Source organism: Rhinoraja longicauda, chromosome 2 (genome assembly GCF_053455715.1).
Source record: "Rhinoraja longicauda isolate Sanriku21f chromosome 2, sRhiLon1.1, whole genome shotgun sequence".
Classification (NCBI taxonomy): Eukaryota; Metazoa; Chordata; class Chondrichthyes; order Rajiformes; family Arhynchobatidae; genus Rhinoraja; species Rhinoraja longicauda.
In genome coordinates this window covers 100,351,693-100,373,804 of record NC_135954.1, presented here as the reverse complement: position 1 = coordinate 100,373,804, position 22,112 = coordinate 100,351,693, and the positions used below count along the sequence as shown (strand labels likewise).

Genomic DNA, 22,112 nt, shown 5'->3' with positions numbered 1-22,112 from the left:
TTTCAACGAAAGGAAAATATTTGAATGCCAATGTTTCCAACATCCAAATACATTTAATCACTTACTGGCGATTGTTTGGCATATCATGTTGAATTTAATGTACATTTCTAAATGTATATTTAAATATAATTAAAAAAATATTCCTCAATCAATTATTACAGCCTTTTGATTCCAGCCTTGACTGTCACACATTAAATGAATCAAGTAATTGCATTCCCGAACAATAATCTGATTTTGCCACAACTAATTAGTATTTGGAACTTTTAATGTATTTGTGCAAAATAAAGTGCAATAATGTTTGCTTATATTATTAAATCCAGAGAATACCAATTTTGTACTCATTAAGCCACAAGCATTAAATACCACAACTATTCCTGTGACCTCTAACCATGTTTTCCAATGACATTATCTACTGCAATAACTACTTTAGTTCAGTGTTTGCATCTACCTATGGATAGTCTGGAAAATGAAAACCTCTGAATTAACTCTTTGGAGAGACTGCAGTTGCTGGAATTTGGACCAACAAACAATGTCCTAGAAGAACCCTGATGCAGGGTTTGGCCCAAGACACCAGTTACTCTTTTACACCCACAGATGCTGCTTGACCTGCTAAGTTTCTCCAACAGATTATTCTTTACTACAAAAACAATCTAATTTGCCAAAAGATTGCATTTTAATTCAATGATTAAAATTAAGATACAATGTTTCCCTCATTTTAAATTTTGAATCATGTTCTGCATGATCTTCATCTAAAGTGTATATTATTATTTTCAAAGTTTGTATTTTTTGTGTCAATGGGTAAAATTGTGGATTCCCACTAAAGTTCATGTCAGTATTTAATTCTCTCCTTTAATCGGCTGTTTTTTACACTTTAAGATGACTTCATTTGTATGCCATTATATTATAATGTGTCATGTTAAATGTAATATGATTTTCCCTTCTACTTGCAAAGTGTTAATTATTAACATGCCAGCAATCACCCCTGCTATGCATTTGATGAACCATTTTCTTAAAACGTTTGTTGCAGAGAATTGTTGCAGTGGAAAAACAATGTCAATCCTCTTTGTTAGCTAAAGCATTGCTTTTACTTCCATGTTATTCTTAAGTAAGTTCTGCTTGGCTCAGTAGGTAATTCAGTCAGTGGTCTCGAGTAGAAGGTGATCGATTCTATTATCATGGATGTGGTAGAATTTAAATGAATCCCAAATTGGATTATGGGGGAAAAACTAGATTTGTTTATAGATCAAAACCAGTTCTGAAAGAATTAGTAGCTCTACAGCTTAATGAGTTAGAATTATAGCTTTTATGATGGTTTTAAGCCACTGCGCCAGAGGAGTTGGATTAAATACAAATGGCTTGAAGAGCCACCACTGTAATTTTCTGTGCAAATTGTCAATTTACATCTACAATTTTTAAAGTTCTGAATGTTTAAACATCACTGGAAATTTAATTTTGTGGTAGGAATTTAGTGGATTTTGAGGGAGTTAAATCTGCATTTTAAGCAAAATCCCAAAACGCAACTTGTAAAACCATGGTGCATAATATTTCAACATGTGCAAGCAATCATTTATTTTTGTGTGGACACTCGTGTAAAGTAACTTGGCATCCAATTTAATCATAGTCCTTTTTTTGCATGCGGTTACAGTGAGATGGGTTGAAATGCAATGCTCTGAAAAGCTGTCACCCAATGTTTGGCTCTTCTGGTATGAAGGCGATGGTATTGTTAACGCTTAATATGGAACAGTAGATTGGAAGAAATGCGACTGAATTGTTGTTTCACATGGGAAGTCTCTGAGCCACTGAATGGTTGGAAGGGGAAGTGGCATGAGGAGAGTTGGTGAAGATCAGTCATAGGGACCTGTCCCTTAAATGATTGTGGGACTTTGGGGGCCGACTGCATTCGGCCCTGTCAACCATTACCTGTACTGATTGCGATTAACAATCATTGCAGTTTGTATTGGAGAAACCAAACACAGTCCGAGTAATTGTCTTGCAAAGCAGCTAAGTCAATTGATAGGAGTGACCATAGCTTCCAGTTGTATTTAATGCTCTTATTTCATTGACACACTGCACTATGTCACAACAGATTCTAATAAAGGGTTAAGGAGCAATAAATACCTTGTTTGGCTCTCCTGGGCATATTTAACCTTCTGGTCTCTTCGGGAATTTTCCAACTGCAGATTAATCACATGCTTTGTATCAGAACTGTCCAGTTGTAAGTCGTCCAATTTTGATGTTGGCTCCTTTTTTTTCCTTTATTAGCACAGCCTGACCTTCTGGGTGTGCCTCAAAGACCTGTATTTTGCAGTGTTTCACACTATTACGGCTGTGTAATTGCCCCCATTGAAGGCTGACCTCTGGTCTGTCCCCTCTCCAACCTTGGTCTTGCACTGTCACTATTCCCTTTGTCCGATCCATCCCTCTTCACCTCCACTGCAACTTCTTCACAACTTCAATCCAACTTAATTTCTCTTCTGAGTCTTCAACCTGAATTGTTAACTTTTCGCACAATGCTAAATGTTTTGTTTTTCAGCTGATGGTTTGGCTGGGATACTTGGGACTTTCCTGCTGTTGCATGTGTTATTTGGCCTATTTAATTTTATCAAATTGATGGAACATCCAGAACTGTTTGCCCAGGATCACACTGCAGTGTCTAGATTAATTAGTAGTTTCATAGTTGCTGTTCATCAGGCTGTTCGATTTGTAGCATTTTCAAATGTAAGATGTGGTACTCTAAACATAGAAACATAGAAAATAGGTGCAGGAGTAGGCCATTCGGCCCTTCGAGCCTGCACCGCCATTCAATATGATCATGGCTGATCATCCAGCTCAGTAACCTGTACCTGCCTTCTCTCCATACCCCCTGATCCCTTTAGCCACAAGGGCCACATCTAACTCCCTCTTAAATATAGCCAATGAACTGGCCTCAACTACCTTCTGTGGCAGAGAATTCCACAGATTCACCACTCTCTGTGTGAAGAAATGTATTCTCATCTAGGTCCTAAAAGACTTCCCCCTTATCCTTAAGCTGTGACCCCTGGTTCTGGACTTCCCCAACATCGGGAACAATCTTCCCGCATCTAGCCTCTCCAACCCCTTAAGAATTTTATATGTTTCAATAAGATCCCCCCTCAGTCTTCTAAATTCCAGCGAGTATAAGCCTAGTCTATCCAGTCTTTCTTCATATGAAAGTCCTGCCATCCCAGGGATCAATCTGGTGAACCTTCTCTGTACTCCCTCTAAGGCTAGAATGTCTTTCCTCAGATTAGGAGACCAAAGCAAGAGGGAAAGCTGACGGCAAACATAAGGAGATTGGAAATAGTTTTTGAAGACTGAATTGAGAAAAGGTTATGTGCAATTAGTTAAAATAATCCACTTGAGGTAGTGTCCTAGGCCCGAGCATCTTCAGTTGCTTCAGTGACTTGTGTTGTGTGAAGAAACTTGCTGATTGCACAAGGTTCAATTCCATTTGCAACTCGCGAAATGAAGCATTCAGTCCGTGCCTGCTTGCAATATGGGGGCAGTGCAAGATCTTATCGGAGTGAACAAAACCAGCAAGCAGATGGTGTCCGACAAGCTAGGCTGAAGTTGAGAAAAATTAGGAAATAATTGATTGAAATGAATTACCCATGGAGGGCCGAGGGCAGTGGTGGGAGGCTGTCATTCTGGCTTGACAAAAACTCAGGCTTCATCAACAATGCAAAAATTGGCATAGTTGCAGACAGAAGGCAGATATTGAAGGATATGGCAAGGTACAGATCAGTTATAGATAGGGTGGAGAAATGCCAGATGGAATTTAATCTGGGCAAATATGAGATTTTGAATGCAGGGGGATAATGTACCGTAAATGGCAAGATCTTTAACTGCATTGATCTACCAAGGGATCTTGGGATTCTGGTACATTGCTCCTTGATAAAGAAGGCATATTGTTTCATTGCCTTAAAAGTCAGGGCATTGAGTATGAGAGTGGGGATGTTATGTTGCAACTTTATTGAACTTTGGTTAAGTCACATTGGGATTATTGTGTGCAGTTCTGGTTGCCCATTACTGGAAGAATGTGAAGGCTTTGTAGACAGTGCAGAAGAGGCTCACCACTATGCTGCCAGGATTAGACAGTATTAACCAGAAGGGAGAGGTTAGACAAACTTGGGTTGTTTTCTCTGGAGCATTGGAGGCTGAGGGGAGTCCTGATAGAAATGTATAAAACTATGAAAGACATAGATGGGGTGGACAGTCAGTATATGTTTTCCCATAGTGGAAATGTCAAATATTAGAGGGTGTAACTTTAAGGTGAAAGTGAGAAAGTTTAAGGGGAATGTGCAGGATATGTTAATTCATCCAGTGGTAGTTATCTGCAGCACCCTGCCAAGGGTGGTGTTGGAAGCAGATGTAATAGTGGTATTTAAGAGGTTTTTTGATAGGCACATGTTTATGCAGGGAATGGAAGGATATGGATTATATACTGGCAGAAATTATTAGTCATTTTCGGCACCGGTTTTGTGGGCTGAAGTGCCTGTTCCTATCTTGTGCTGTTCAGTGTTGTGTCTGTGTGTTTAAGATCCTGAGGGGTCTTGCCAAGTTGGGTATGGAGAAGTTGTTTCCTCTTGTGGGACACTCTAAAATTAGAAGTCACTTAAAAAATAAGGTATTGTCCATTTGAAGACAGATTTGATTTTTAAAGTCTTGGATCACTTCAGTAGAACTGTGGAAAAAGAATTATTGTATATTTTAACGGGTAGAGTTAGATAGATCTTTGATTAGAGGGTGAAAGATGATCAGGGCTGGTGGGATCTTGATCAGACTGGCATTCTCTTATAGAACTGTAGGTAGAGCAGGCGAAAGAGGCTAAGTGAACTGGTTCTGCAAGTTTATAAAGCAAATGGCAGCAGTTGTCCCAAGTAGGGGAGGTTGTGAACCACTGCAATTGCTTGGCCTTTATGGGGAAACGTCTTTGTTTTCCTACTGACTCCAGCTTTTGGTTACTTTTCCTGCATTGCCTTAAAACATAACTGGAATTATACTGCAGGTTAGTAATCAACATTTTTGCATTACTTAGAAAGCTGAAGAAAATATAGAATTTAACACCTCATAGTTTGAACCTTCTAGTTTCCTCCAATACCTTGGCAATTAACAAAGCCCTAAAGTTTCAGAAACAGCCATTTTAAGGTCAGCGCATATGATCGTCCACATTTATTGCACTCAACATGAGCGATTGCTTGGCCTCTACGACATGTGAAGTGCTGCATTGTTGGAAATGCTGTCCTTTGAACGGAATATAAAATATTATTGGGTTGATAATTCATCCAGAGCTGGAATACTAGGAGAGAGTTTGCTTGATATTTGACTGGAATTGATTTTTTAAAATCATATTGGAATAATTGTGTGCACAAATTAATTGAAATGTCAAGATCAAAAACTGATAATCTGGCCACTTTGTAATACCATCCAAAATAATCTAAATTGCATTTAGTTCACAAGGTATAGGAGTAGAATCAGGCCATTTGGCCCAGCGAGTCTACTCCACCATGGCGGATCTGCCTCCTAATCCCATTTTCCTGCCTTCTCCCCATAACCCTTGACACCCGTTCTAATCGAGAATTTGTCCATCTCTGCAGTAAAAATATCCACTGACTCGACCTCTGCAGCCCTCTGTGTGCAATGAGTTCCACAGATTAACTACCCTCTGACTAAAGAAGTTCCTCCTCACCTCCTTTCTAAAATAATGCCCTATAATTCAGAGGCTATGAATTCTGGCCCTAGACTCCCACCAGTGGAAACATCCTTTCCATATTCACTCTATGTTTCTCATTATTCTGTAAGTTTCAATGAGGTCCCCCTTCAACCTTCTAAACTCCAGCGAGTACAGGCCCAGTGCTGGCAAATGCTCATCATATGCTAACCTATTCATTCCTGGAATCATTCTTGTAAACCATCTCTGGACCCTCTCCAGAGCCAGCACATCCATCCTCTGATATGGGGCCCAAATATCCAGTTATGCTGAAGAATTACTGTCATCCTCCCAGATAATTATAAACGCTGGTATCCAACAAGATGTTCTTGGCCAGTTACTCACTATGCACTTTCAATGACATGACCAAATTCTGCTGTAATGCTTTTGTGGATGACACCACTGATAGGCTGAATCTCAAACAAAGATGAGACTGAATACAGGAAGGAAATGGAGCTTAATAGCATAGTGTCAAGAAAGCCACGTCTCTCAATGTTAGCAAAAGGAAGGAGCAGATCATTTGACTTCAGGAAACTGGAGTACCTGCCTCAGTCTGTATTGTTGGTGCCAAAGTGGAGAAAGCCAGGCGGTTCAGGTTTCCAGATGCAACAATTACCAACAATGTTGTTCTGGTCCAACCACATTGATGCCATGGCCTTGAAAGTAGACCAAAGTCTACTTTCACAGAAGACTCAAGAAATTTGAAGTGTCTCCAATCATTCTTACCATTTTCTAAAGATGCACCACAGCAAGCATTCTATTTGAATACATCAGTGATGGGTATAACAGCTGCCCTAGCCAAGACCGCAAGAAATTGCAGAGAATGCAGCTCGGTCCAACACACAAAACAGCCCCCCCCCTTCCGTTCCACTACATTCCATCTCTACTTCACGCTGCCTCATAAAACCGTCCAGTATAATCAAGGATTGCTGACACCTCAATCATTCTCTCTTCTCCCCTCTGGTCAGGCAGAAGATACAAAAAATTGAAAGCACATTCCACCAGATTCAAAAACAGTTGCTTTCTTGTTGGCATCAGATTTGGAATTCGTATGCTCCATATGGATTCCTGATTTGTCCAATCCACATCATTGAGGTCCTTGCCTTTTTTAATCTGCACTTTCTCTGCAGCTGTAACTTTATTGTGCACTATTTATTTTCTCTTGCCCTGCATGATGTACTAATGTATGGTTCAAACTGCAAGCAAAACCAAGTTTCTCACTATCTCAGAGCATGTGATAATAAACCAATACCAATTTTGCATTCTCCAATTACTAACATTACTGAGTTTAAATCTGATTATTCTGTTCCTAAAGCTTTCAAAACTTGCAGTTGGCTCCAGATTAAGTAGCAATAGGAAGCACCATTTATTCTAATGGACCCTGAAATAGCAGATTTTGGTTATATTGGGCTGACTTTCTGACGCCTCCCCTCTGCTTATAGCCCTGGTTCGACAGGATGCACTTGGTCACCATGAGGCTCCCTTGTGTTTCACCAGCTGCTGCTGCTTCCCATTGGCTGTCGCTTTGTCCGTTCCCTGCTCCACCACTGCCTTGTCCTCCTCTGGTCACTCTGTCCACTTGGCCTTTTTGCCGGAGTCGCTGATATACTCCACCTTGGAAGATGCCAGCGACTGCAAGGGAGGTGGAGCCGCTGTGCGGGGTAAAGCGAAGGAAGAAGCGGCAGATTGTGGGAGGGTAGGGAATCTCGCAGAGACCGAGCATCTCCTGTCGTTGACAGCAGCCTGAAGAAAGTGCTGCCAGTCAGGGGCAACAGCTGCTTCAACAGGACCGGTGAAGAATGGCTCGTTGGTGCAGACCAGCAGCATCAGAGCATAGTTTTAATGTGAAATGACACAGTGCTGGATGCACTCAGCAGACTGAATTAGGTTCATGTTCTCCAGAGATGCTGCCTGACCCACTGAGTTACTCCAGCACTTGATGTCCTTTTGTGTATTAGCCATCATCTGCAGTACAAACAGTGATAATACCGTACTCTGTTATAGCGGACATTCGGCAATAACTGGCACCATTTCTCCTCGCCCTCCCTGCCCATTATTATGAGGTTTACTGTACATTTCTTTCACCAAAAATGTTTAAAACTAAAAATGCTCAAGCAGAAATTTCACTAACCACCTGCAAAGTTCAATGTCGATATTTAAGAACAGCATGTACTCTGAGCCATTGTGTTTGATTCTATCTCTTTTGGCGGGCACATTGGACTCTGTATTACATCACACAGGGCTGGGGCTCTAAGCATTTGCAGAAGTTAACAAAGTCAAAACTATTGTTCACTAACTGCAAAACCCAGTTGAGAAAAAACTGGCATCTTAATAAAAGTAATCCGATGGTGGTATTTATCTGGATTGAGAGGATTGCAGAAGATATCCTTTAAAACCATAGTGAAGTTGAGAAGCTAATTTGTTATCGGTCATTTCCATCAATGTTCTGGACCAAAAAGGTTTTAGCAGTCTGCCCGAGCTCTAGGAAGCTGCTTCATGGAGAAAGACTTGGTTGTAGAGCACAGAGTATACTGAAATTTCATTTTAATCTGCACTGCTGCGTCTTCCAGTAGTTTTTAGGGTCAATATCTAAGCTGTAACTATATTAAGAATTTTGAATTGTTAAAATCCCTTTAGCCACAACTTTGTAAACAAATTATGGCTTTACAGGTGACATGCTTTCTTCTGCTTCTGCTCGCTTGTGTGCTGTTGACGTATGGACTCAAGATTTTCTATCATCCTGAATGCTCCCCACTTTGAGGTGTTGAGAGCCATGAATTCCCTGAGTCTGGTGTCAGACATACAAACAATGTGGTCTGTCCAACAACTTGCTGAATATAATAATAGCATGTTCCTTCCTGTGAAGTTTGAAGATTTAGCAGAGGCATCTTTTGGTGTATTTTATGTTCCTTGGAGCCTGGTGTAGAAATGTAAAGGATTGGTAATAGCATGGTGGCCATGATAGTGCCAGATTGTTGAAAAAATCTAAATAGTTTACTGATACCCGAAGTGGAAAGGGATCTCTTCTTGTCAGATCTGGCTTGTGTAATATCAGTCTGGCCAATTTGGTTGACTTTAAATCAGAAAACCAGAGTGAGCATTTGGCGTTTATCTTGGTCCTTTATACAACAAAAGACAACCTGGTCAGTCTTGTAATTCCCCCTCGTTGACATTTTCTGAAATTGGGTGAGTAATTTTGGAAGCCAGTTCAGCACAGACAGAACATTCCATTGAAGGATTGTGATATTGGACCACAATGAAGTCCCTTTGGATCCAGTCTTTCATAGAAGCCTGATGGTTACTGAACGTTTTAGCTAAATCATCCATTTTATTAATTGCAGGAAAGAATTAACATGAAAACAATAAATTTACCAGATCTTCCTGCTCCTACCCTTCAACAATGAGAGGAGTGCTCCAAGAGTATTCCCATCAGTGGCATATTCCAGGACACTGAAGACAAAAAATTTAAATATTTTCAACCAGAAGGACTAAGTGTAGGAGCCATCTTGACCTTGTTTTGAGCTGTTGTTGAAGCCAGTCTTGGCCAATTTGTACTCTGTCAAGAAATGGCATCACTGGTTAGAGTGAAGCCATTAGGCCCTGCTGTTGTGCTTCAGACCAAGTCACTCCTCTAATGGAATGGCTTAAATGCTTCTGACATTGGCATATACTCAACCAAATGGATGGCTGCCCAGTCCATATCCTGTCCCAAACCAGGATGAAAACATCCTGACCAATTACTGACTGACCAGCCTATACTTAAGTGTTAGTTAACAGTGCTGCTGATCACTAACTGCAGCCTGCATGTTGATGGACTGGAACCCTTATTTTCAAGTCAGGGTGCAATTTGACAAAATACTGGAAATCCTGTCTAACAACTAGGGGACTTCACTACATTCATCACTGTGGTTGAAGCTAGCAGTTTGCAACCGTTGATAAGAGCTTTTGAGATTGGGTAATAAATGCTGGGGTGTGGGAGGCATATGTTAGCTTTAGGCAGTCAGGATCCAGCAAATTCCTCTATGAAAAAGAACTGCAGGAGTACACGGGTCAAATAGAAGGGGGAAAAATAAGCCGCAAAATGGTGCTGGCAGGCAAGGTAATGGAAAATCCCAAGAATAAAGGGGTGGCCAGGGAAAGACTTGGTTTCCTTAAAGAACTCATTGGTCATCTTTATCTGAATCCACAAGAGATGGGGATAGTAAATAAATATTTTTCATCCATTTTTAACGTGATCATGGCAGGGCTTGCACAGTAAATGGTAGAGCCCTGGAGTAAAACAAAGATCTGGGAGTACAGGTGCATGGTTCCTTAAGTATCGAGTCTGATGAACGGGGTGATGAAGAAGCATTTGGCAAGCTTGCCTCCTTTGGGAAGTGTATTGAGTACAATATTTGGGACATCATGCAGCTGTGCACATTGTTGGCGATACCACACTTTGAGCTTTTTATGCAGTTCTGGTTGCTCAGCTATAGGAAGGATAGTTACCTGAGCTTGAGTTATAGGCTGTTACCTGAGCTTGAGTTATGGGGTGAGACTGATATGCCGGGACTTTTTTCTTTGGTGTACGAAGCTGATGGGTGATCTTATTGGGATGTACAAGATCGTGAGGGGCAGAGATAAAGTCAATGCTCAGTTTTTTTCCCACGGTAGAGGATTCTAAAATGAGAGGGGATATGCTTTTTGTGAGGAGGAAGAGATTTACTTTTTTGCAAGGGATAGTCCTTATCTGGAATCTATAGAAGTGGGCACAATTATGACTTTCGAAAGACATTTGGATAGATATATGAACAGGAAGGGTTTAGAGGGCTATAGGCTAAATACAGGTAAATGGGAATGATCCCATGATCTCAACTTGTAAAAGAAAATAACTGCAGATGCTGGTACGCACATGACGTTCGGGGCATTTAGCTGGTGCAAGCAGGTGAGTTTAATTTGGTGTAATGGTTGGCATGGTCAACATGGGCCAAATGACCTGTTCTACAGTCTGCAACAGTTTTGTGGAGGATCAGCAGTAGTTATGTATAGTAATTGAACACATACAATGCAACACACAGGCTGACCTACATCAACAGTGCCTTCCTGCATTGCCATCTTCCTTTTAATTCCATCTACCTTTTATTCATTAGCTTTTGCAACCGTCGGTCCTTTTTGGTGTGTGGTTTAGCATAACTTGCTCGCTTTTGTGCAGTGCCAAGCTCCCATTTACTTAATTGGTTTGAGCCATTGGGCTGTCATCCGCTGGATGTAACATGCCCAGCTTTTTTTGTAAATTGTTTGACTTCCTGCTGCAGAAATCTATCATTTTTTTACATTGAATTTGTTCTGCCAAATACTCCATAATGTTTGGTACAAAGACCCATCATTTATTTATTTGCCTCTGTACTCCACCATTTGAGATTTGTAATAGAAAAAATCACGTGGTTAAAGTGCACACTGTCAGATTTTAATAAAGGCCATCTTTATACATTTTCGTTTCACCATGTAGAAATTACAGCAGTTTATACATAGCCCCCCCCGCCCCCCCATTTCATGGCACCATAATGTTTGGGACTCATAGCTTCACAGGTGTTTGTAATTGCTCAGGTGTGTTTAATTGCCTCCTTAATGCAGGTATGAGAGAGCTCTCAGCACCTAGTCTTTTCTCCAGTCTTTCCATCGCCTTTGGAAAGTTTTATTGCTGTTTATCACCATGCGGACCAAAGTCAACAAAACCATTATGAAATTGAGAAACACGAATAAAAATGTTAGAGACATCGGCCAAACCTTAGGCTTACCAAAAGCAACTGTTTGGAACATCATTAAGAAGAAAGAGAGCACTGGTGAGCTTACTAATCGCAAAGGGACCGGCAGGCCAAAGAAGACCTCCACAGCTGATGACAGAAGAATTCTCTGTAATAAAGAAGAATCCTCAAACACCTGTCCGACAGGTCAGAAACACTCTTCAGGATCAGGTGTGGATTTGTCAATGACCACTGTCTGCAGAAGACTTCATGAACAGAAATACAGAAGCTACACTGCAAGATGCAAACCACTGGTTGGCTGCAAAAATAGGATGGCCAGGTTATAGTTTGCCAAGAAGTACTTAAAAGAGCAACTACAGTTCTGGAAAAAGGTCTTGTGGACAGATGAGATGAAGATTAACATATCAGAGTGATGGAAAGAGCAAAGTATGGAGGAAAGAAGGAACTGCCCAAGATCTAAAGCATACCACCTCATCTGTGAAACACGGTGGTGGGGGTGTTATGGCCTGGGCATATATGGCTGCTGAAGTTGCTGGCTCACTTATCGGCATTGATGATACAACTGCTGATGGTAGTAGCAAAATTAATTCTGAAGTGTATAGACACATCCTACCTGCTCGAGTTCAAACAAATGCCTCTAAACTCATTGGCCGGTGGTTCATTCTACAGCAAGACAATGAACCCAAACATACTGCTAAAGCAACAAAGTTTTTCACAGCTAAAAGATGGTCAATTCTTGAGTGGCCAAGTCAATCATCCGATCTGAACCCAATTGAGCATGCCCTTTATATGCTGAAGAGAAAACTGAGGGGGACTAGCCCCCAAAAAAGGATAACCTAAAGATGGCTGCAATACAGGCCTGACAGAGCATCACCAGAGAAGACACCCAGCAAGTGGAGATGTCCATGAATCGCAGATTTCAAGCAGTCATTGCATGCACCAAAATACTAAACATGGACTTGTCAAAGATTATGGTTCCCTGAAATAGGGGGAACTATGTATAAACACTGCTGTAATTTCTACATGGTGAAACCAAAATGTATAAAAATGGCCTTTGTTAATATCTGACAATGTACATTTTAATCACATGTGATTTTTTTTTCCATATTACAAATCTCAAATTGTGGAGTACCAAACATTATGGAGAGCACTGTATTTGGCAGAACAAATTCAATGCAAAAAAATGATAGATTTTAGCAGGAGGAAGTCAAATAATTTACAAAAAAAAGTGGGCATGTTACATCCAGCGGATGACAGTCTTGCTGTCTTATTACTGTGGGGAAAGTTATAACCAATTCGGCCTGCATTATACAATGCTTTACTTTATTCACCACTTTTTTAATATCGGATTCACCTTGGGGAAATGCACATCCAATATGCTTGTACAAATGCAGGTAGGTTTCTTTTCCTTGATAATGATAAAGGGTGGGGAAGTAATGTTGGTCGTGATGCCAATATTTCAAATTTAAAGTTGTAACGCTATGTATATTTGAAGGGAGCATATTCTGCAATTGTTGCAGATGGAAAAAGATTAACGTTTCTCTTCAGGTTTGTGTGGACCTTTATGGCTGCAAACTTTTGTTTTATTCCTTGATGTAAAACTGATCACGCTAAGAGGATTTTGTGAGTGAACACCAAGTGATGTGTTCTGTTTGCAGTACTTTGCACTTCAAAAGAGTTTTTAAAGCAGGAAGGGTTGCTAAATATAGAAAGGTAGAAAGTACAGCATCAAAGTTGCTTGGTTCCATTTGAACCATTTGCTTTATGAGGAACTCGTTTATAAATCCTACACGTTGTACAACGCCATTTAAGATGGTAAGCATCCTTCTGGATATTGTTTCATGTGCCAGTAGAATTCTATGCTGTTTGAGGATTGTACAAAATTTATGGGGTCTGCTTTAGTATTTTGTGGCTGAATTCCACGTTGAATCGTGATTGCTTGAAACTCCATAAATTTTGAACATTTAAAATTTATTGTGCTGTCTTATTTGCAAATAAATAATCCACCACGGCCTACCTCGCCATAACCCGTTGCAATCTAATAATCTACTTACTGTACGAGGGGAGGAATCTTGTGTTCTCCAGATTTAATTTCAGCAGGTTTTTTTTGTAACTGGTAACATTGCAATCCATTGTTTCTCTTGCACGATTGAAAACAAGATGGGATTGATTCTTGCTTTGAATGGACTTGTAAATATGAATTGCTCATGGATATTTTGATTCACAGATTCTTTGACAACTAAAATTCTCTCTTCGGAGCCAGAAAGCAGACGGCTCATGACTTCTGACCAGGACACTAAAGTTGTGGCTGAACCGCAAGTGCAGCAAGTCCAAGAGGTTGTTGACAGTACCCCACTGGTAAGTTGCAACTGTTATTAGTCATGCTGTTTGGATCAGAATGCTTGTTGGATTAGTTGTCTGTCTTGACCATCAATAATATAATTGGTTAATTATTGTCACATGTATGGAGATACAATTCAAAAACAAAAATTGAAGGGTGAGTAAGTGAGGAGATAGATCACCTATTTCTAATACAAACCTACTCAAAAGCACATGTTGAGCCCTAATATTGTTTTGGGCACTACATTGGTGCAGGATTACACTTTTTTTTAACAGTCGCTGCATTTGCAGATGATTATGAATTTTTCCTTTTGAATTGAATTGAATAATTGAATTGAATAAATTTTATTAGCCAAGTATGTATTCATACAAAGAATTAGCCTTGGTGCTTTGCTCGCAAGTAACAACATGACATGCAGTAAACAATTAAGAATAAAAGAATAAAACACATTTGTATGGAAGCTTTTACATTATTGAGCTTTAAAATAATGCTGTTTTAAAAGGTGGTTGCGCTCAGACCTCCAAATACTTTGAACTGAAGGACCTTTCACTTTGTTGCAAGACCATGTCAGTTAATCAGCAACTCCCTTGCTGATTAAATATTGCAGTGTCCTTAAGTGTAAGAAAATAACTGCAGATGCAGAGGTATCAAAGGTATTTATTTCACAAAATGCTGGAGTAACTCAGCAGGTCAGGCAGCATCTCAGGAGAGAAGGAATGGGTGACATTTCAGGTCGAGACCCTTCTTCAGACTGATCTTTCGGGTCGAGACCCTTCTTCAGTCTGAAGAAGTGTCTCGACCCGAAACATCACCCATTCCTTCTCCCCTGAGATGCCTGATCTGCTGAGTTATTCCAGCATTTTGTGAGATAAATACCTTGCAGTGTCCTTAATATCTACTGACAACAGGTGGGGCATTAGCACAGTCTCATGGAGAAATATGCAGTTAGGGCGACACGGCGGCCCAGCCAGTAGAGCTGCTGCCTCATAGCGTCAGAGACCCAGGGTCGATCATCACCTCGGGTGCTGCGGATGCTATGAACTGTGGAGTTTCAATGTTCTCCCTCTTGAATGGGTTTCTTCTCGGTGCTACGGTTTCCTCAATTCAAAAAACGATGTGGGTTTATAGGTTAATTGGCCTCTGTAAATTGTGCTGGAGGTGGGTGAGAAAGCGGGATAACATTGGGTGAATGGGTGTGGCGTGGATTCGGCTGGCCGTAGGGCCTGTTTCCTCACGGTATCTCTAAACTAAAATAAACTGGCGCATACAGAGCCATTTCAGTACTGTATTCAAATGTGATATCTGGATATCCACACGTGCCTTGGATAAACTTGGACAGAGTACCTAAATTGAGTGAAACAATTGAGTTGAACTGATGTAAGTTTCAAATAACATACATTCTATATGGAATTATTATGAATCTATTGATGCTAGTTTCCGACGACTGGAAAAATCACATTCACATCTTTAGAAGGAAAATGCATTATTTTGTGTTTTGGTAGGGTAAATTTTAACTCTTGCAAGACTGCCAAGTTTTCCAAAGCGAAACTATATTAGATTGATATAGTATTTAACACAAAGCTTTCTAGTCTTCTGCAACCCCTCCTCACTCCAAAAAAAAAAAGCATTTGTAGACATTGTAGATTAATGTCGGTTTCTTGTTTCCTCCCAAAATGATATTTTTCCCTTTAAAGCAAATTGCCTGTTCAAGTAAGGTTATGATCAGTTGCCTTTGATATATGAATAACTCGGACTAGTAAAAATATAAAAATCTTGATAGATTTGCAAACTAAAAATGTGTGTATAATTTTGTGGTGATGGTTGATAATGTTACCTCAATTTCAATAATGCACATCGACTATTGAAGCGTTTGAAGTATTTGTCTAATGGGCTCACTTTCACTTGAGTGTTTTATGGAACTTGAAATAGCGGTTCCTGTGAATTTCCATTATTAGATATACGATCTTGTGGGAACAACTGACATTGTGACTACTCGAGCATCATGCTGTACTAATAACATTTGATGGTAGCAATTGTAAGAACGTGTAACCACATCCCATGGTTAAGCTCCAAGTGAACCTACCAATGGTTGCATTTCCCACAATTGACTCAAGAAACAACGAATTCATGATTATTTAAATCTAGGTATTTAATTTAATTCTTTTTCTAACTTTCACGATCTTAAATCGTGTGTTTACTAGAATCTATATTACAAAGTCTTAGCAAACAGAAAATTGGTGACATTAATTTTGAAATACTAACTGAGCTGTGCTATAAAGATTTGAGTGGCAGTAGCACGTGTATCTTAAACTGTCTCAGAAGTGATAATTTTAGCACATGGATGTTAACTAGCCTGGTGTTCTATTGGGAGTTTGTTTCATCGCACACAACTTACAGTGCAGGACTTTTCAGTGACTGCAAAGCATGGTTTGCTGCTTCAGTGGATATTGTTGGTTAGCAATGTGGAAAGAGTTTAAAGAATGATAATTGAAAAGCGAAATTAATACTGAAAGCTGAACCCTGGGCTGCACTTGAAGTAATTGAAAATAGGGATACAGATTAGTAACCCCACAAAACAGTGACCCTGACCACTGCACAGACTGCAAATGTAGGTATGGTTCCAGATAATGGATAGTTGCAAAGATTATGATGAGTCAATAAGGGAGTTTGGTATTTCGACTAAGTATGTGCCGGTCATAGGTCGCTGGTCATAGGTCGCATTCTTGCGGGCTGATCTGCGTGTACACAGCCCTGCGTTTCATCCTTATTTTCTAGTTTTGCTTCGTCGAGGTAAGAAAATACTGTTTTAAAAATATTAATTAGGTGTATTTATGGTTAATTTGTACTCCGGTAGACATAAAACGCAGGTCTGTATACACAGCAGATCAGCCGGCGAGAATGCTTAGCCCTTGCATGCTCAGTTGAAATACTGAACTCGCTTATAGATGTAAGCTTAAAATACTGCAAGAAAAGCTAGTGATGATTTCCTGAGAAATGATTCTAATTTGATAAACGACAAAGAATCTAGGGAACTATTGGTCCATGAGGGGAGAAAAACAGGCTGGTAAACAGATCAGAGAGGAGCCGAGAAAGTTGATGTGTCTTGATAAGATAAATGTAGGGAGTGTTGGAGAGGTGTAAACCTTGTAGATGGTCTTTGAACTACTGTGCCGGAGAAAAATTAAATGTTTTCCTCCTGAAAAAGATAATTTTGAATGGCAAATGTTTATTCGCGTGCCAGATGTTGTTGAGAATTTTCCTTTGAAGCAGTGAGAAATTGTGTTAATCCCACATGGTTACTGCTCAATTATACATGGTAGAATTGAATTGTGTAGATTTTGGGAGTTACAAAATAAAAATGAGGATTTTTTAGATAACCTAACGTAGATATTAAATCTATATCAAACAATTTGTATCGTATTTGCACAATAGATCTGGTGGATGTGGCACGAGTCTTCCTTTATAATCATCTGCTTCACATTTGGGCTTCTCATCTAACTGAAAGCCAAGCCTAACATGTTCTGTTGATGATCCCGTCGACGTTTAAAAGATGCTCTTCATGTGGAGCAGCTGTGAGAAGTAATTAGCATTATGATAGCAGGATTTTGAATCTTAGAACTGTTTGGTTCCGCAACTGAAGTGTAGAGATTGCTTTTTTGTTGGTTTCTGTAGTATTATTTGCAGAAATGGCAAAAATGATTTAAAAACATCATGATGTACAGTCCCTAAATGTAGAATAGAGTATGGGCATTTGTTGATTTATGTGTTTTATTTATGAATTCTTAAATCCATTAAGTGGCACAGCAACACCAGTAATAGAGAAGCTGACTTACAGCTTAATTCTGAACTTCAGTGCTGTCTCGGGTGTTCTCCCTGTGATGTTGTGGCTTCCCTGGGTGCTCTTGCAAATTCCAAGAAATATTGGTTGGCAGGTTAATTGGCCACTGAAAAACTCTCAGTTTTTGTCGTTGATGGATCGAATCTGGAGGGGGGGAGGGGGGGGGTGGAAGCTGACGGAAATTAGAGTAATAGGTTACTGGAATTTTTTTATGGGAGTTTGGACGTGTTCCATGAGCTTGCTAGGGACTAGGATACAAATCTTAGATTTTATTCTATTTTATACTACACAAATAGTATGCTGTTCCATTGGAAGCTGATGAACTGAAATCCATGTGATACATATGACCCAATTTTCATTTAATAAATCTTGTAACCATGCAGTTGATAGTTTGCAGCAATGTGATCCTTTTGTAATCAAAATATCGTATTCATTAAGATAGACATAAAAAGCTGGAGGAACTCAGCATGTCAGATGGCAGCTCTGGAGAAAAGGAATATTCGGGTCGAGTCTGAAGAAGGGTCTCGACCTGAAACGTCACCTATTCCTTTTCTCCAGAGATGCTGTCTGACCCGCTGACTTACTCCAGCTTTTTGTGTCTATCTTCGGTTTAAACCAGCACCTGCAGTTCCTTCCTACAGTATTCATTAAGATATTGACTGAGGTGAATTAGTTTGGGGGCATTTGTTTGAATCTGTTAATTGATCAAGGACCACTCACATTTCCTCTCCCTTTTTCACCTCGTACCAGGCAGAAAGTACAGAAGCTTAAAAGCAAGTGTTACCCAATTCAGCAATGGTGGCTTCCTTGCTGTTAGCGGGCTGTTGAAAGGATTCGTTTACTAATGAATATCCCGAGCTTGCAAACTGCCTTGTTGCTGCCCTTGCACATTCTTTGCAGCTGTGACACTATTCTGCACTCTGTTTATTTTATCCTTTTGCGTTATCTGATGTTATTGCATGGTATGATTTTTCTGCATTGCGCGCACTGGTTTTTCGGGATTTCGGAACCAGAACCAATACCAAATATAATTTCTCAGTGTCAGCCTGTCGTCAGTGCTTACAAGGTAAGCTGGCTTTTGGCCATTTTTGATTAGTATAACAGTTCAAAGAATAAGACTGAATTGCAGCATAATTGAGATGCTAATGTAGGTAATGGAAATGTGTGTGATCTTAAACGGATTGTTTAGATTAAAATTTATTATCAATACTTTCTGCCAGAAAAGGGTTTGAGAGTATGACAGAGGAAGGAAAGATTGAAGTTGAGTTTTGTTTGATATTAGCTACTTGGGTTTATAAATATAATTTGATCAGTGCGAAGCAGATATTTGGAGGATGATGTGAACAAAGCAAAGGAAAACTAAAATCAATGTGCTTTATTGACATATTGCATATTGACTTCCTTGCGTGTCTATAGAAAGAATTCGAGGCAGCCTATTCCTCGTCATTTTACGGTGTGACAAGACCGCACATATTCTTCCATGATATTTAATCCTAATTTTGACTTTGTTCAATGTCAAAAAATTAGCATTTGCTGAAGCATTATATGGAAGGCCAATTGTACCCAGCTGTAGCTGAATTCTGATGAGTGTACGAGAATATAATAGAGGATTCGGGGGAGAGTTGAAGATGATGCTGGAGCAAAGAGGCTTAGTTATAGATTATCCCACGTGAGTGTTTTCTTAGAGTTGAGATTTAATCAACGCATAAAATGGAACGGTCTACATTAATTATTTCTGGTAAGGGGAAATAGTGGGAAGAAAGAACAGTAACAAGTGAGATAAGATTAAAGAGAGTATGTAGGTACATATGTTTTAAAAATTGTATGTTTTCAATTGACTGGATAGGAGATAGAAGTGCATCTTGCATTTAAAAATGACTTGAAGGGGCACCAGGGATGCTGTAGCTGAATAGAATGCGCACAGCTTGGCAGTTGGACTGTTTTAAAATATTAACAGAAAATGCTGGAAGCACTTCACAGTCAGACGATCTGTATTTGAGAAAAGAGTTTTCTTTTCTGATTGAAAATCCTTTCTCAGAATCAGCTGGAATGCATAAATAGTCTATTTATTTGGAAGGCCAAATAGTCTTGTCCAATAAATGTTTATAAAATTGATTACAGTGGCCAACTTGCTCGGACTTTCCAATTGTACATTTAATAATGGTGTCCTGGTGACGAGACAGCATCCTCTCCCTCAATGTCAGCAAAATGAAGGAACTGGTTGTTAACTTCAGGAAGCAGGGAGGCGTATATGTCCCAGTCTGTATTAGTGGTGCTGAAGTGGTGGCGAGAGCTTCAAGCTGCCCTGATCCGACCACATTGATGCAGCGGCCAAGGAATGACATCAGTGCCTCGACTTCCTCTGAGAGCCTAGGAAATTTGGCATGTCTCAGATGATTTGCCAATTTCTATGGATGCTTTGCAGCTTGGTATCGCAACAGGTCTGCGCAAGATGGCAAGACCTGTAGCAAGCAGCCAAGTGCATCACATAAACCAGCTCCCATTAATCCAATGTGTAGGAAGGAATTGCAGATGCTTCGATTACACTGAATATAGGCACAAAATACTAGAGTAACCCAGCAGTCACGCAGCATCTCTGGAGAAAAGCAATAGGTGATGTTTCGGCTTGAAGCTCTAGTCAAAATGTCACATATTCCTTTTCTCTCGAGATGCTGCCTGACCCGCTGAGTTACTCCAACATTTTATCTATCTTCCCATAGACCCAATCTATGCGCTGCATCAAAAAAAAGCCAACATAATCAACACTCTCATCCCGATCTTTCTATCTTCGGCTCCCATCAGGCAGATGATTTAAAAGCACGGCTTCCTCCCCACTGTTTTCAGATTTGAACTGAGGTCTCATATGCTAAGGATGCACTTTCTGATCTTCCAATCTACCTCATTTGGTGGAATTCTCTGCCTCAGAGGGCAGTTGAGGCCAATTCTCTGAATACATTCAAGAGAGAGCTAGATAGAGCTCTTAAGGATAGCAGAGTCAGGGGGTATGGGGAGAAAGCAGGAACGGGGTACTGATTGAGAATGATCAGCCATGATCACATTGAATGGCGGTGCTGGCTCGAAGGGCCGAATGGCCTACTCCTGCACCTATTGTCTATTTGGTCCTTGCACTTTATAAAATCTACACTTTCTTGAGCTGTAACATTATATTATGCATTGTTTATTTACTCTTATGGATTACGTGTTGTGAAAATGTATAATATGATAAGCCTGGATAGCATGCAAAAGTTTTTCACTAGCTTGGAAAATGCCAATGATAAACCAATGACAATATCAATATTGAGAAGGGATATGTTGTAAAATTGAGGTAATTCAAGGTACATTAACACGATTGGTTCCTGGGAGGAAAAGGTTCTATCATGAGCAGCTGAAGAAATTAGCTCTATTTTGAGTTCAGAAGAATGAGGGGTAATATTAAAACATAAGACCCGAAGGAGGCATGATGAGGTAGATATTGATTTTGCCACTGATGAGAGAACCTGGAACAAGGGGATGTGGTTGTAAGTTTAGCAGCTGGTCATTTACAATTCAGATAGTGGGTCAAGCTTGAGGAGGTCAAGTGCTCATGCTCCCTTTTTAGGTTGAAAAGATATACCTTGTCCATAATAGCTGATGAATTACCTGCAGATCTGACCCAATGCTTCCACACAAGTAGAACAAGATTAAAAATTGTTCACTGTAGGATTCCCAAGTATCTTCTGGAAATACTGTATGTTCTGACTTTTCTGTATCGGAATCTTCTGCCAGTATCTTCTGTTGACAAATATGCTTACTTTTGTACAGCTGTGCTTTCTGTAAATTTGTTTCCCAGCTTTCCAGTTTGATTTGTCAAAAATTAGTTTTTTAATTATAGAGCAGTGAAAAGCCATTTGTTTTTGTCAAATGGTGCTTAAATTTAATTCAAAACTTTATTGTAATCACTGTGTTGGATCTTCCTGGACTATGGCTGCTACTCGGAGTCACTTTCCATACTGTGCTACTCCCCAACAAATTCTCTAAACTTCTGAAATATTGTTTTATTCAACTGTGTTGTGGTGTCTCAATTTGTCGGCTTCTAACCTTTACTGTGGAGATATTTTCGACTTCAAGTATGGAATATAAAATAAGTTGCTTGTTTTAACAGGAGTCTGTGAAGGTTTCAGAGTTGAATCCCAATGCCAAAGTATGGGGTAATCATGTGCTAGATCTGGATGCTGCTGCAAACAATGCCTGTGAAGTTTGGGAAGAACAACTGGGGGCTTCCGAAGCTTGCCCAGAAGGTATGGAAATCTCCATTCTGGCCTCTACTTTAAAAATAAAAAAATATTTTAGCAGTAAATCTATTTAGCTTTCTATTTGTTATGCTGATAGCTAACATTGGTGGAGAAGAAATTTAATTTCATCTTAAATTTACCTGCAAGGCACGTCAGGAGCACGATGGAATATGTTTCATTGGCTGGATAA

The 22,112-nt window shown here is 39.9% G+C and overlaps 1 protein-coding gene across 4 annotated transcripts in view; it reads left to right on the top strand.

Annotated features, from left to right (window-relative positions):
- The window catches only part of larp4b (La ribonucleoprotein 4B), a 73,346-nt gene that overhangs the window by 15,056 nt on the left and 36,178 nt on the right, over nt 1-22,112 (top strand). For all 4 annotated transcript variants that reach the window (XM_078425086.1, XM_078425095.1, XM_078425067.1 and 1 more), the window contains exons 2-3: nt 13,700-13,830; nt 21,793-21,928. In XM_078425086.1, coding sequence (XP_078281212.1) covers nt 13,750-13,830; nt 21,793-21,928 — 217 coding nt within the window. In that variant the 5' untranslated portion in view covers nt 13,700-13,749. The remainder of the gene's footprint in view (nt 1-13,699; nt 13,831-21,792; nt 21,929-22,112) is intronic.